General features: G+C 28.2%; 1 protein-coding gene across 1 annotated transcript in view; it reads left to right on the top strand.

The window, feature by feature from the left end:
• The window catches only part of Ets98B (DNA-binding protein Ets98B), an 88812-nt gene extending 76481 nt beyond the window's left edge, over positions 1 to 12331 (top strand). The window contains exons 2-5 of the mRNA XM_065508140.1: positions 628 to 1624; positions 3461 to 3621; positions 11557 to 11716; positions 11778 to 12331. Of these exons, the coding sequence (XP_065364212.1) occupies positions 628 to 1624; positions 3461 to 3621; positions 11557 to 11716; positions 11778 to 12301 (1842 nt within the window). The 3' untranslated portion in view covers positions 12302 to 12331. The remainder of the gene's footprint in view (positions 1 to 627; positions 1625 to 3460; positions 3622 to 11556; positions 11717 to 11777) is intronic.
• Positions 12332 to 12543: the final 212 nt, after the last annotated feature.

Below are 12543 nucleotides of genomic sequence, written 5' to 3'. Positions count from 1 at the left end.
AAAAAAATATATGTATACTCCAAGAAGTTCTAAACGAATTATAAACTATAGCTAATGTCCATAGCATTCACTTAAATTTATTGGAATTAATTAACATTTGAGACAACCCAATGACAACATCCAAATTACTACACTTTGTATAAAATCTCCCACGAGATAAATTGCCATGATTTTTCACTCGTAATTCTTAATAAAAAAAAACATAAAAAATAATGTTTATAACAAAGTAATAAAATTACAAAACGAAGAAAATAGAGCCTTAATATTTATAGAAAACAAGTGTTAAAATATTCCGAAATAATTTTGACCACAATTATTATAATAAAAATTAAAAAAGCAATAAAAAGTAAATAAAATAAAATAAATTTGTGCAGGAATTGTTTTTATAATTTACGAAATAAAATTAATTACAAATTAATGTGTTTACAATTTGTTTGCTTTTTCAATTGATCTTCCTTTCGATTCGAAACTGTTTGTTGCTGGTACCACTTAATACTCAAACTCAAAATCTGTATGTTAATTTGTGATCACCACAGAAAAACAACTCGAAAAACAATATAATCTTTAAACAATCTAAATCTTGAATTTTAATTAACCATATTTTGTTTTTCCCCTGCTTTATTACAGATGCCTCAAACAGGTGACAGTTTGGTAACACCTAGCATTTCGTATGATTTTGCAGCAGCACAAACACAAACACAATTTACTGTCACAACAACAACACCAAGTGGAACAGCAAATGATCCATATGCAACATATACAGATAATTTTGATCTATCACTACTACCTCAGGATTATAATAATATAATAGCAGCAACAGCAACAATAACGACAAATACAACACAAACGAATCTCATAGATAATATACCTACAACCGTTTACAATTTCAATTTGCAACATTTACAACAAGATAAAGCCAACTCACTTGCAGTGCCCGACATAAAAATCGAACAAACCTGGTCTTCATGTCCTTCTCTTAACACCATTAAACAAGAGCAAATCTATCAAAGCTATTTTCCTTTAAATACGACACAAAATCAACTGGTACCACCACCGCCCGCTTATCCCATACAAATCTATCCGTCGCCACAGTCTAGCCCCGCTCAATCGGAATACAATTTTTGCCACACTCAATACTCCTCATCGCCCTCGTCCGCCTGCTATGAATCGTTAAGTTCATCGCGTAATTCTTTGTACAACATTGCCTCCTCACCGTGTCCCTCAATTGATGCCCAAACGATTAAACAGGAGCAATTACACATATTGCCACCCTCACCACCCGAATCCAGCTGTGATACACCCACACCACAGTCCAGCTATAGCAGTTGTAGCAGTGGTTTCGACTTTAAATCAGAACCTTTCGATTCCGATGTTGAAACGTTTAATGATTTAAATAAATCACAGTGCAGTGCCACATCAACAGCAGCCGATCATCTGTTATTGCGTGAATATTTGGAAGATACCACGTTCCAAAAACGACACAATCTGAAACCTTTGGCTCTGGAGTCGTTTATTGGTGGCCTGGAAGAGGTTCGTGATAATATCGAACCCGTTATTTCATTGGCATTAGAACATGCGAAACGTGAAGCTGATGCTACGTGTGCTAAATTGCAAATATCGCAGGGTAAGTGGGGATTTCAAATGAAATAGAAAATTTATGTCTTAATGATTAAAACCATAAACTGAATTATAGATACCGGATGCTTTCAATTTTCGAAAATAGTCCACATTTAATTTGACAGCTATTAACTAAACTTGAAATAACTTAATTGATTTCAAACTTATTTGAATAAAATATAATTTACTGTTCAAAACACCTGTTATTAATTACAAGGTCCGACCAATAAATTTTGATAAAGGAGACAAAAAAATAAGACGCGTTTTGAAAGTTTACATCTGAATTTTATTTGAGGGGTGTTAAAGTTTCCCAACTCAGGCACATTCTTATTGTTAATCGGTATAAGAAACCATGTGATCCTTACATTTTAGGTATAAAATGTGTTCAGAAAATTTATGTAAAATGTTACGGAGAACATTTTTGTAGAATATGTTAACACTCTAAATCCTCAGAAATGTGTCTTTTTTGTCTATTTATTTACATACGAGCTTTCAAATCCAAAATAGAAATATTTGTTCAATTCACAACTGACGTTCTACAGTCGTATGAGTTATAAGTCGTCTGAATCTACAATAGTTGTACAAATGTTGTTGATAATTTCTATATAAATATTTTCTACAACACCTACAACATTTTTACATATGTTTTTCGAATGTTGTATGAAAATTTATGTGTTACCAAAAGTTCATATTTATACATAAACAAAAAAATTTTTTCATTTTAGTGAAAAATAGCAACCACACGGTAACACTGAAATCAGTTAATTTATTTAATTTATAAAAAACGATAATTTGTTTTAAATATTTGTCAATTGTTTGTATTTTTACACAATTCAGACGTTAGTTTGCTATTTTTCGCTGCACTATTAGTTTTACATATTAATAGACTTTGGGATGTTTTGTTTTTATCTGTTTCTTTTGGCATTTTCAAGGCATGACAAGGTAAACTTACGACCTTGAGAAATTTGCGTTCACAACCACAATAGTTGTATCATACTACGTACAACATACAACTACGTTGTGAATTGGACAATTATTTCTCCTATTTTCTTAGAATGTTTACGTATAATTTTCAAAATTATAATTTATAGAGCTATAGATCAGTTTTAAATAAAATTATTTTTTTATTTCCGATATTTCACTACTTCATTGAGTAGCATCTTCAAGGAAAAAAATTAAAAATATATAACAAAAAGTTTAAAATTAGGAAAATGGTCGAATAAAATAGAATTAAATTGTAACGAATATTTGGGAAATAAAAAAAAATACTTAAACAACTACCGTACCTAGACTTTCTCAAAAATATTTTATTGAAAATGTATTTTGCGGTTTGAGCCCAGTTTACTGGGCTCTTGAATTATGAACTTTTCGTTCTTGCCTCAGAAATATGCTTCTAGTCGTTTTAAAACTTCAATTTTCAAATCTCAATGGTGGCGTAATTTAAATTTTTCAAAAATAACCTATTACTTACATTTAGTTCTAAGAATATCCAATCTTAATTTCCTTTACAAATACTAAATAAATCATTTAAAATACAAGATTTTTTTCTTCAAAATTTGTTAGTAAATTTATTTAAATACAATTAAATAAATAACAGCTTGTATTAAACTTAATAACAATTAAATATTAAACCAGCAGTAGAATCAAAATGATTCACAGATAAACAATTTGTTAAACATACCAAAAATAATAACATTCAGCATATTAACCATAATCATAAATGAACCAATTTAACCTTTAACTAATAACTAGTTTTTCCAATGACCAATGACTCAACAAAAATGTAAACAACTTTAAATTAAATAAGTATTTGTATTTAATTTGCAATTATATTTTTATTTAGATCCCTCGGCTTGGTCAGCAAATCAAGTACACGCATGGTTACGATCCACCCTACAACAATTCGAATTGCCAATAATCGATGATATTGAGAATAAATTCAATGAAAATGGTGCTGAGTTATTACAGCTAACTGAAGATGAGTTTGTCAAAAGGATACCACAGGTAAGCAATACCAAGAATCTATTAAAGAAACAAAAAAAATAATGTTTGTATCTTAATAATATGCTAAATGATTTCTAGTGATGGCATTAGAAGTGAATTTTAAATAAGACAAGGTCGTACCAGCTTTAAATGGTTACCAAACTAAGCTTTTAGAAACATTGTAAGATTATGCTTTGTGAGTATTTTCTACATACAATCATATATTTCTTTGGCTTATGTCAGCTGAATGTGTGGCTAGAATGAGAGGGCAAGAAAGAAATTGTTTTTATGTTTTTTTTCTTTTTGTTTTCTATGTTAGTTAATTTTTTTGCCAGAAAACCAAATCTTAGGAAAGAGCAAAAGAGATAAAAGAAAAACAAAAACAATTTTAAAATTTTAAATAACAAGTTACGACATATTGATGTTGACGTCATTTACAAATAAAATGAGTAAATATTTTGTTTGTTAAATGAGCAAAATTTTTAAATTTAAAAAACTATACAAACTTATACAGTTATATAGAAATGTAGATGTAAACAACAAAAACGTAATATTATTTAAATAGAAGAAAACTTATTTATGGCAAGAAACAAAATAAAATAAATGTAAAGAGCTTTAAAAATGAAAGTAAATGAAAGCTTTCTTATTAAATGTCTAACAAAACTTGCAAAAAAAAAAAAAGAGACAAAAGAGTAAATTGAGTTATTTGAATGCTGTCAGAAATATCAAAATCAAAACAAACTAAAATAAACATCAAAATTACAAAGTTGGCCAAAGACTTAAGGTACGTTCACATTGCTGAAATATTTAATGAAACCAGCGTAACCGCTAGGGTATTCATTCGACTAATGATCGCTGGATTAATCGAACAATTTCTTACGAATAATTATTCGAACAATTTAAAAATGGGCATTTTCGAATAACGAATAATTTGAAAAATTTTATGTAGAATAATCGAATAAAACGAATAAATGTTAATATATATTTAAATTTATTAAATTGCTTAAAATATTTCAAATTTATATAAGTAATAATGACTCACAAAAATTGTATTGTTTCTGAAATTCGACAAATAACTAAAGACAAAAGGACTATCTCCTTCTATAAATATATAAATATTACTGCAAGAAGTTACAATTCTAAAAACAAATCTTTCCAAATTTTTAACTTAGGACTGGAACCAATGAAAATAATAGGTACGGAATAAAATATTTGTGATTTAGCTGGTGAAATATTAGAAGAATAGCAATTAATAATAAAAATATTAACCTAGATTAAAGTAGAGTTGAATGTGATGAAGAATGCGATTTTGAAACTGTCGTCGAAAGTGATATTAAGGATGGCATTTATAATGATTACATTGAAATAGATGAAGGCCATGATCTTAAAATATATGTATATAAGTGATGTTATTAACCGCGTACGTAGGTGTTGCAAAATATTTAATAAATCGAATGATAAACACAAATATTACAAACTAAAGTTTTGTTGTAAGAAAAGCATGGAGTTCGTCTTATACATGATTTTGAACATCTTTGTCTAACATGGTAGTAAACTTTTTGCGTATTTGTAAATGCGTCAATCATGCACTGCCTGACTTCAAATTAGCCACGTTCACTGTCAATGTATTACGCTTTGTACAGATTCCCTTTATTGTGTAATGCCCCAAGAGCAAAGATTCGGCAACGTTGATAGAACTTGATGTATAATACAATTTGTTATAAATAATTTAGAAATAGTGAATAATTAATTTACAAAAGAATTAGTTACTCAATTTAAAAACCGAATTAATGAACGACATAAAAAACTTCTTAATCCGTTTACGTGATACGGAAACTAATGGATTTGCTAGTCAATTTTTTTGTAGATTGTTCGGGAGTTAATCTGGTCAGAATATTTCTGTTGAAAATTTAATGATGGACTTTGTTTTCGAATGTTTTTTAACATTATCAATACTTGAATTGTTAACTTTAACGTTATTTTTTGTTTTTCTTTAACAATAAAATATTAAAAAACCGAAATCAAAACTTCATTCTTTACTTTTTTAAAAAAATTTAAATTATTTGAATAATTCGATTAATGTTAAACGTGTGATCGAATTATTCGAACAAGTTAAACCTGTCATTCGAATTATTCATTTTATTCGAACAAGAGAAAAATTTAATAATTCGAATATCCTAGTAACCACTAAAAATCCATATTTTTCATTCTAAGTTTCAACATATAATTGAAATTAGTATGATTATTCCTCGAAATGTTATGAAATTTTTACCTAATGTTTATTAACTCAATATCCCTTCATGGTCCCACTCTGAATTTTATACCTATTGTTAACCATCGAATGGTTTATAATTGAGAAAAAATGTATGAAGACTTTTTTCCAATTTCAATAAATTGGCAAGTGTTAAAGTACGGACGATAGCTTGTCAAATCATTTTGTTTCTTTCATATTATATTTTTTGACATTATTTGCACTTACAGAAGTCATATAATATCAAATAACAAAGTATTGAAAATAGTGGTTACATTTTTTCCTTTACCGTTAATCGGTTAACCGATTAATTTTGGACGGTTAACTGTTCGAATAATTTAAAATTGCCGATTTTCAAAATTCCTTTTTTTCCACATTAAAAAATTTGTTTGTATTTATTTTTCCCTTTCAATTCAAATACAAATTTCAAATTAAAATTAGATATTTTTTGAACATCCAATAAACATGATTAGTGAGTATGTATAACAACTGACATATTTAATTTCCATGTCTTTGAAACTTTGTTTGTATTTAAGAAAAGTTTTATCGTTTAAATTATATTCTAAAAAACTCACACATCGCTCATTTGCTGCAACAACGTCATAATTCAAAAAAAGTCGTTTCGAGAAAAACGTATGAATGTTTTATTTCTTAAATAAACTTTCAACAAATCATGCGATTTCGGAAATATAAATAGTGGATATTAATATTTTTCTAATCTATATTTAACCCAAATTTTTACTTATCAAATATACGAGAAAACATGAATTTTAATTTTGATGTTTACAACAAAAAAACACTCTCACACAAAAAATAATTGACTTTTTTGAAAACTGATAAAACTATATGAAAGATTATAGAACGGATTTTGAGTTATGATGTTGTTGCAGCAAATAGGCGATATGTTTACAAAAATGATCTCAAATACCTTATTTGCTGTTTTTTATGTTTTTGTACACAAAATTCGTTGATGTGTTTTAATTTAAAATTAAACTAGAAATTATTCGGTTAATCGAATAATTTTAAATTAACCGATTATTAACCGAATAAATCTAAACCTCGATTAATTATTTGCTCGATTAACCGATTAAACCAGAAACCCGATTAATTGAATACCCTAGTCTAGACTCTCTCATTTATTCGTTATCAAAACAAAAGACTTCAAAAACAAGCACACTTTTTTGTACTCATTTTATTGGATCATGTTCGTTCGTTCGTTTTTTTCTTGCTTTTTTTGGGAAAAAAGAAAGAAAAGTAAATGTGAAAATAAAATTATAACGAAAACAAAATATACACAAATTTAGTAACCGTGGTCATGGCTGAAGGTAAAGAAAAGAATGTGTGAAGGTTGTTTAGTGAAATTGCTGTATGTAAGCGACAGAGAGCAAACACACGACTACTTACTAGATGTATGTATAAATGTATTGCTGTAACGGTAGCTTAAATCGCACTGTGGGCCTTAATGTAATGAATTAGTATAGCAAAGAAATACAAATAATTTTACGCTATATTTCAATTTTGATTTAAGAAAATTAAAATATTTTCGTTTGCAAGAAAGACTTTTACGGAATCACGTCTGGTTTATTTTAAAAAATTGCTAAAAATACATTTTTTAATAGGTTTAAATGAAATATTTCAGAAATTTACAAAACTTTACCCAGAGAAAAAATATAGTTGCACATGATTACCATAACCATTTAAACATTTTATATGTTTAAGTTGCCATACACATGATTGTAGCAATCATATATATGATTTGATGACAATCAATATACAGTTGGTAAAGGTTCCATGCCTACATATGTATATTGAAACTGCAGCAACTGATTTAGGTTTGGTTTTTTGCTTGTATATTTTATAAAACCTTATGAAATTAGGAAAAAGAAACTAATCCCACAGAATTTTTTTCTGAGAAACAACCTCAATAAGACAAACCACAGTGCAGCACTTTAAAAACACCAAATTAACAAAAAAAAAAATATAAAAACCAAAAACAACAATACAAAAACCCAAAATGCAAGTCTTTGTTGTGGAGTATGAGTGAGTGCTGGTGCTTAAACAGCATGACGCACTACAAAAATAAAAAATAGAAGGTTACATTTGTAGTTACTTTTAAAATATTTGTTTGGACAATCTAACAGGTAAAGAAACCTTTAAGTACCAATGGCTAGACTTGTTAGAAACAACAAAAAAACTACAGCAACAAAATATATAACAAAGAAACAACAACAGCTATAATTGAATTGTTGTTGTAATTGAATATAATGTAAGGCAACGACCAGCAACGACATTGCAAGGTGAAAGTGAGTCGTCATTATGATCACATTGTAATAATGATCATTAACCGTACAATAATGTTAATAAAAATCACCATCATCATTATGATGATGATGATGATCATCATTTTACCAACTATAATAATGAACCAAGACTAAAAATAACTTGTGTCAGACCAGAAATTCACTTGTACTTGTATGATAATAAACAAAATAAAAAAGTTAAAACACAAAATGTATATCAGTGCATTGCAATTTTTTTTATGGTTTATGATCAGTTTTAAATTTATGATTTTGTTTGTTTGCATTTTTTTTAAACTAAAATTTAATTTATATTTTAATGATTTAATGAATTTTTGAAACTTGATTATTTTTTTGCTCATTTCTTCTAGTTATTAGCTTTCTTTGTTTTAATATTTAGCTTATTTTGTGTTGATGAGTAGTTGTGTGAGAAAATTTTTGTGTAGGAGGAAGTTTTTCAGCATTAGTTGTTTAAAATTATGTGTGTTTTGAATGTCTGTTTAATATGTTGCAGTTCAATTTAAAAAAAAAAACCTTAGAGATCATATTCAATTAAAATGTATTGAGTTTTAATTTAAAATGGATTTTGATTTTAACTTAGATAGAGGTAGTGCACTAATTTTTCAGTTTTCACTAATAGTTATTGATAGTGTAAAATTATTGTAATCATTTTGTTGATGTTTCGTGGTGAGTTGAAAATTAGCAGGCTCACTTAACGACTTAAAAAACATTAAATTATTTGATTTAAAATAAAGCAATCTTCAGTTTATTCCAATTTTTTTCTGCACTAATTTGAGTGCAACTATAAATTCTGCAATAAATTTTAAGTTCAAAATGAAGTTTATTACATTCAAAATAAAAAAAATTCAAATTTTTATTATTTGAATTTGGCTTCAATAATCTCATGACCACTAATTTTTAAAAATCTAGTAAGAGTATGTTTAATGCAGCCTTTTGTGGATAGAACGATAAAATTTTTCATTAATTGAGAGTAGTACAGGTTTTTGCACTAAATCTGCGTTTAGTGATAGTGAAAAATATCACCATTTTGTTTAGTGCTAGTGAAGATTTAACTATTATCGGTAAAACTGGTGAAAAATATTGCAAATTTATTTAGGGAGAGTGCAATGCTTATTTCTATCATCATTTAGTGCACTACACCCAACTATGGAGTTCTGAGTTTAATTGCTTTCTCGTAAAGATTGTAAACATAGAAACATAAAAATTAAACAAAATGACTCTGATAAAATAATTAATATATACCATTATATTCTCACGAATTAGGTTATCGATAATAGCCTCAGGCTCTAGTTGTCATCTGTGATTGAAATTATGCAACCTATGAACACAAAATTTTAAGAGAATTGATTTATAATTCAATTTTTAAATTCAAATTTATCTTTTAATCATTCCATTCGCATATTTATTACGAATTCATTATCTCTAATATGAGTACAAAAATTATAAAATAAGACTAACAGTTCTAAAGTATTATTTGAGGAATTTAAAAAAAAATGGACCTATATAAAGGCAACTAAAGCGAAGAATGAAATTCTGGAGAACTTTAAATTTGGTATGGCCATGGAAAACTTGCACATATACCAAATATTATCGAATTCAGAAGATTAATGTGCTGTTTTTCTATAGCGAACGAGTATTGTAACAAAAACAAAATACATGTAAAACGTCCACTCATTCGCTATAGAAAAACAGCACAAAATATTCAAAAAATTTTTTTTTGTTTTATAAAAATTTTTTGTTTCATCACAAGTAAAAATTTGAAAGTAATAATTGTTAATTCCATTTATCCGTTAATGCATTCATTATGAAATTATTCATAGCTTTAATTCCTTTCTACCCTTCAGAATTCATTCCTTCTAGAATTAATACCTTCAAAATAGCTTTAAAAATGCACTGAGTGATTAAATATTTCTTGAATTCAAATTACAAAAAGTCCATTTTTATACCCTCCACCACCATAAGTGGTGAATGAGGGTATATATAAGTTTGTCATTCCGTGTGTAACATTGAGAAATATTCATTTGAGACCCAACAAAGTATATATTTTCTTGATCCTTATGAAATTTTAAGTCGATTGACCCATGTCCGTCTGTCTGTCCGTCTGTTCGTCTGTGTAAAACACGCTCACGTCCAAAATACGCAAACAAAATTGGTAGGCTTACAAAAAATATGTTTATTGTTGTTCTAAGCAGGTTGGTATTGTAAATCAGCAAAATCGGTTCAGTAGAACCAGAGCTATGAGCCAAAATGTGAGACAACCTAAAAAAAATAATTGACAATTTTCACATATTTTTGGTTATTTGGGTAAATATATTGCAGATAATACCATAAAACTTTACACACGTTATTCTTATAATAAAAGGACTAACTCTGGTGAAAATTATAAGAATCGGTTCATGATTTCTCCTAGCCCCCATACAAATTTCTTCCCAAAATATGGTTCTATGGTCTATAAATGCCTTCAGAATTGCAGTATCCATACAAAATTCAGTAAAAATAAGTTTCGTGCTAAAAGAAATCACAACACTAAATTGTTTGTGGATCGGTCCATATAAAGTTCACTTCCGAAAATCACTTAAATTAGCATAAATATCTTATAAATATCACTATTAAGTTAAAATTCATCACAAATAATCCCCATATATACCAAAATCGCTGTACCTAATTCTATGATGATCGGCCTATAATTGGTTATAGCTACCATATATATCAACCTAAAAAATATGTATGCAGGTGGAGGGTATTTAAGATCCGGCAAAGTCGAATATACCGTTCTAACTTGTTTTCAATTCTTTTTATAAATTATTGAAAGCAAAACAAAACACATTTTAATCATTCATAGTTTGATTGAATTATGTTATGAAATAAATATCTCACATTTTTTAATTTCCATTGTGATATGCTTCAGAACTATAACTATTTGCGAACTAGATAAGAAGAGAAGAAATTAAATTTAAAAGAAAGAAGAACGGGGGTGATATAAAGTGAAAACCTAATCCAAAGAGTCCTGTTACCTAAAATCAACAGTCTATTCTCCTGATAAAAAACAATAGATTACATAGATCATATCTAGCTACATCCCCCCGATCATCATGGAATCTTTCCGCTAGACAGTTTTACCTGAGACCCCGTAATCTAGGACAGTTACACAGAATATGTTCCACTGTTTTTAGTTCCTCAATATCCTTGCACATCCTACAAAAGTCCTGTATGCCCATCTAATTAAGATTTTAGTAAATTAAGCTCAAATTGCGTTAATTTATTCAAAGTTCTTGGGACCAGAATCTGTATAATATTCTGGCTGCTGGGTATTTAAGGTTAAACAAAAAATACCTTAAACTATCTTTGTAACTTAAAAATAATAATATTAAACCATTTCTCTTTCAGTGCGGTAGTACTTTGCATGCTCAATTGGAAATATGGAAACTAACGTATTCACCAGAATATACAAAACATACAAGTCTAAATCACATGCAACAGACCCATAATATGTGGACCAGCAATATACTGCATGCATACAACAATGGCATGGAAGAAGATACCGAAGGTAATTACAAATAAAATTCTAACTAAATTTAAACACAACTTAAATAGCAATAAAATTACAGATGAAGATGATTTTCTTACCAATACAAATAATAATACCAATAATCACTCCATGTCCAGTACACATCAACAATCCAATGGTCAGTTTACTAATAGCGAAGAGGTGACTAATACAAATGCTACTGCAATCACCAACAACAATGGCAATAATAATACAAATAATAGCAACAATAATAATAATAATAATAACACTAATAATGAAGTCAATACCATAACGCCAGTGAAACGTGCTGGCACCCGCAACGGTGGATCTCACATACATTTGTGGCAATTTTTGAAAGAACTTTTAGCGGCACCCCATATTAATGGCACAGCCATACGTTGGATTGATCGCAGCAAGGGCATTTTTAAGATTGAAGATTCAGTGAGAGTGGCCAAGTTATGGGGTAAGCGCAAAAATCGTCCGGCCATGAATTATGATAAACTATCACGTTCCATACGTCAATACTACAAGAAGGGCATTATGAAGAAGACAGAAAGATCACAAAGATTGGTATATCAATTCTGTCAACCATATCATATGTGAGGTGAAATTACAACAGCAGGAAAGAATAAGAAAAATATGCGTTAAAAAAAATTTAAAGAAAAAAAAAAGAAATACGAGTTTTGAAGGAATGTAGTTGGGAACGTTTTGCGTAAAAAAGAAATTATTTATTTATTTAATTTATTTATTTAAAATGTTTTTCGTAATAACTTATTTATTTATTTAATTTATTGAAATTATTTATAATTTTACTATTTTTTTTTTTTCAAAATAATTTTGAAAAA

This window comes from Calliphora vicina, chromosome 1 (genome assembly GCF_958450345.1).
Source record: "Calliphora vicina chromosome 1, idCalVici1.1, whole genome shotgun sequence".
Taxonomy (NCBI): domain Eukaryota; kingdom Metazoa; phylum Arthropoda; class Insecta; order Diptera; family Calliphoridae; genus Calliphora; species Calliphora vicina.
The sequence above is the reverse complement of the archived record's forward strand: the minus strand, read 5'-3'. Positions and strand labels throughout refer to the sequence as shown.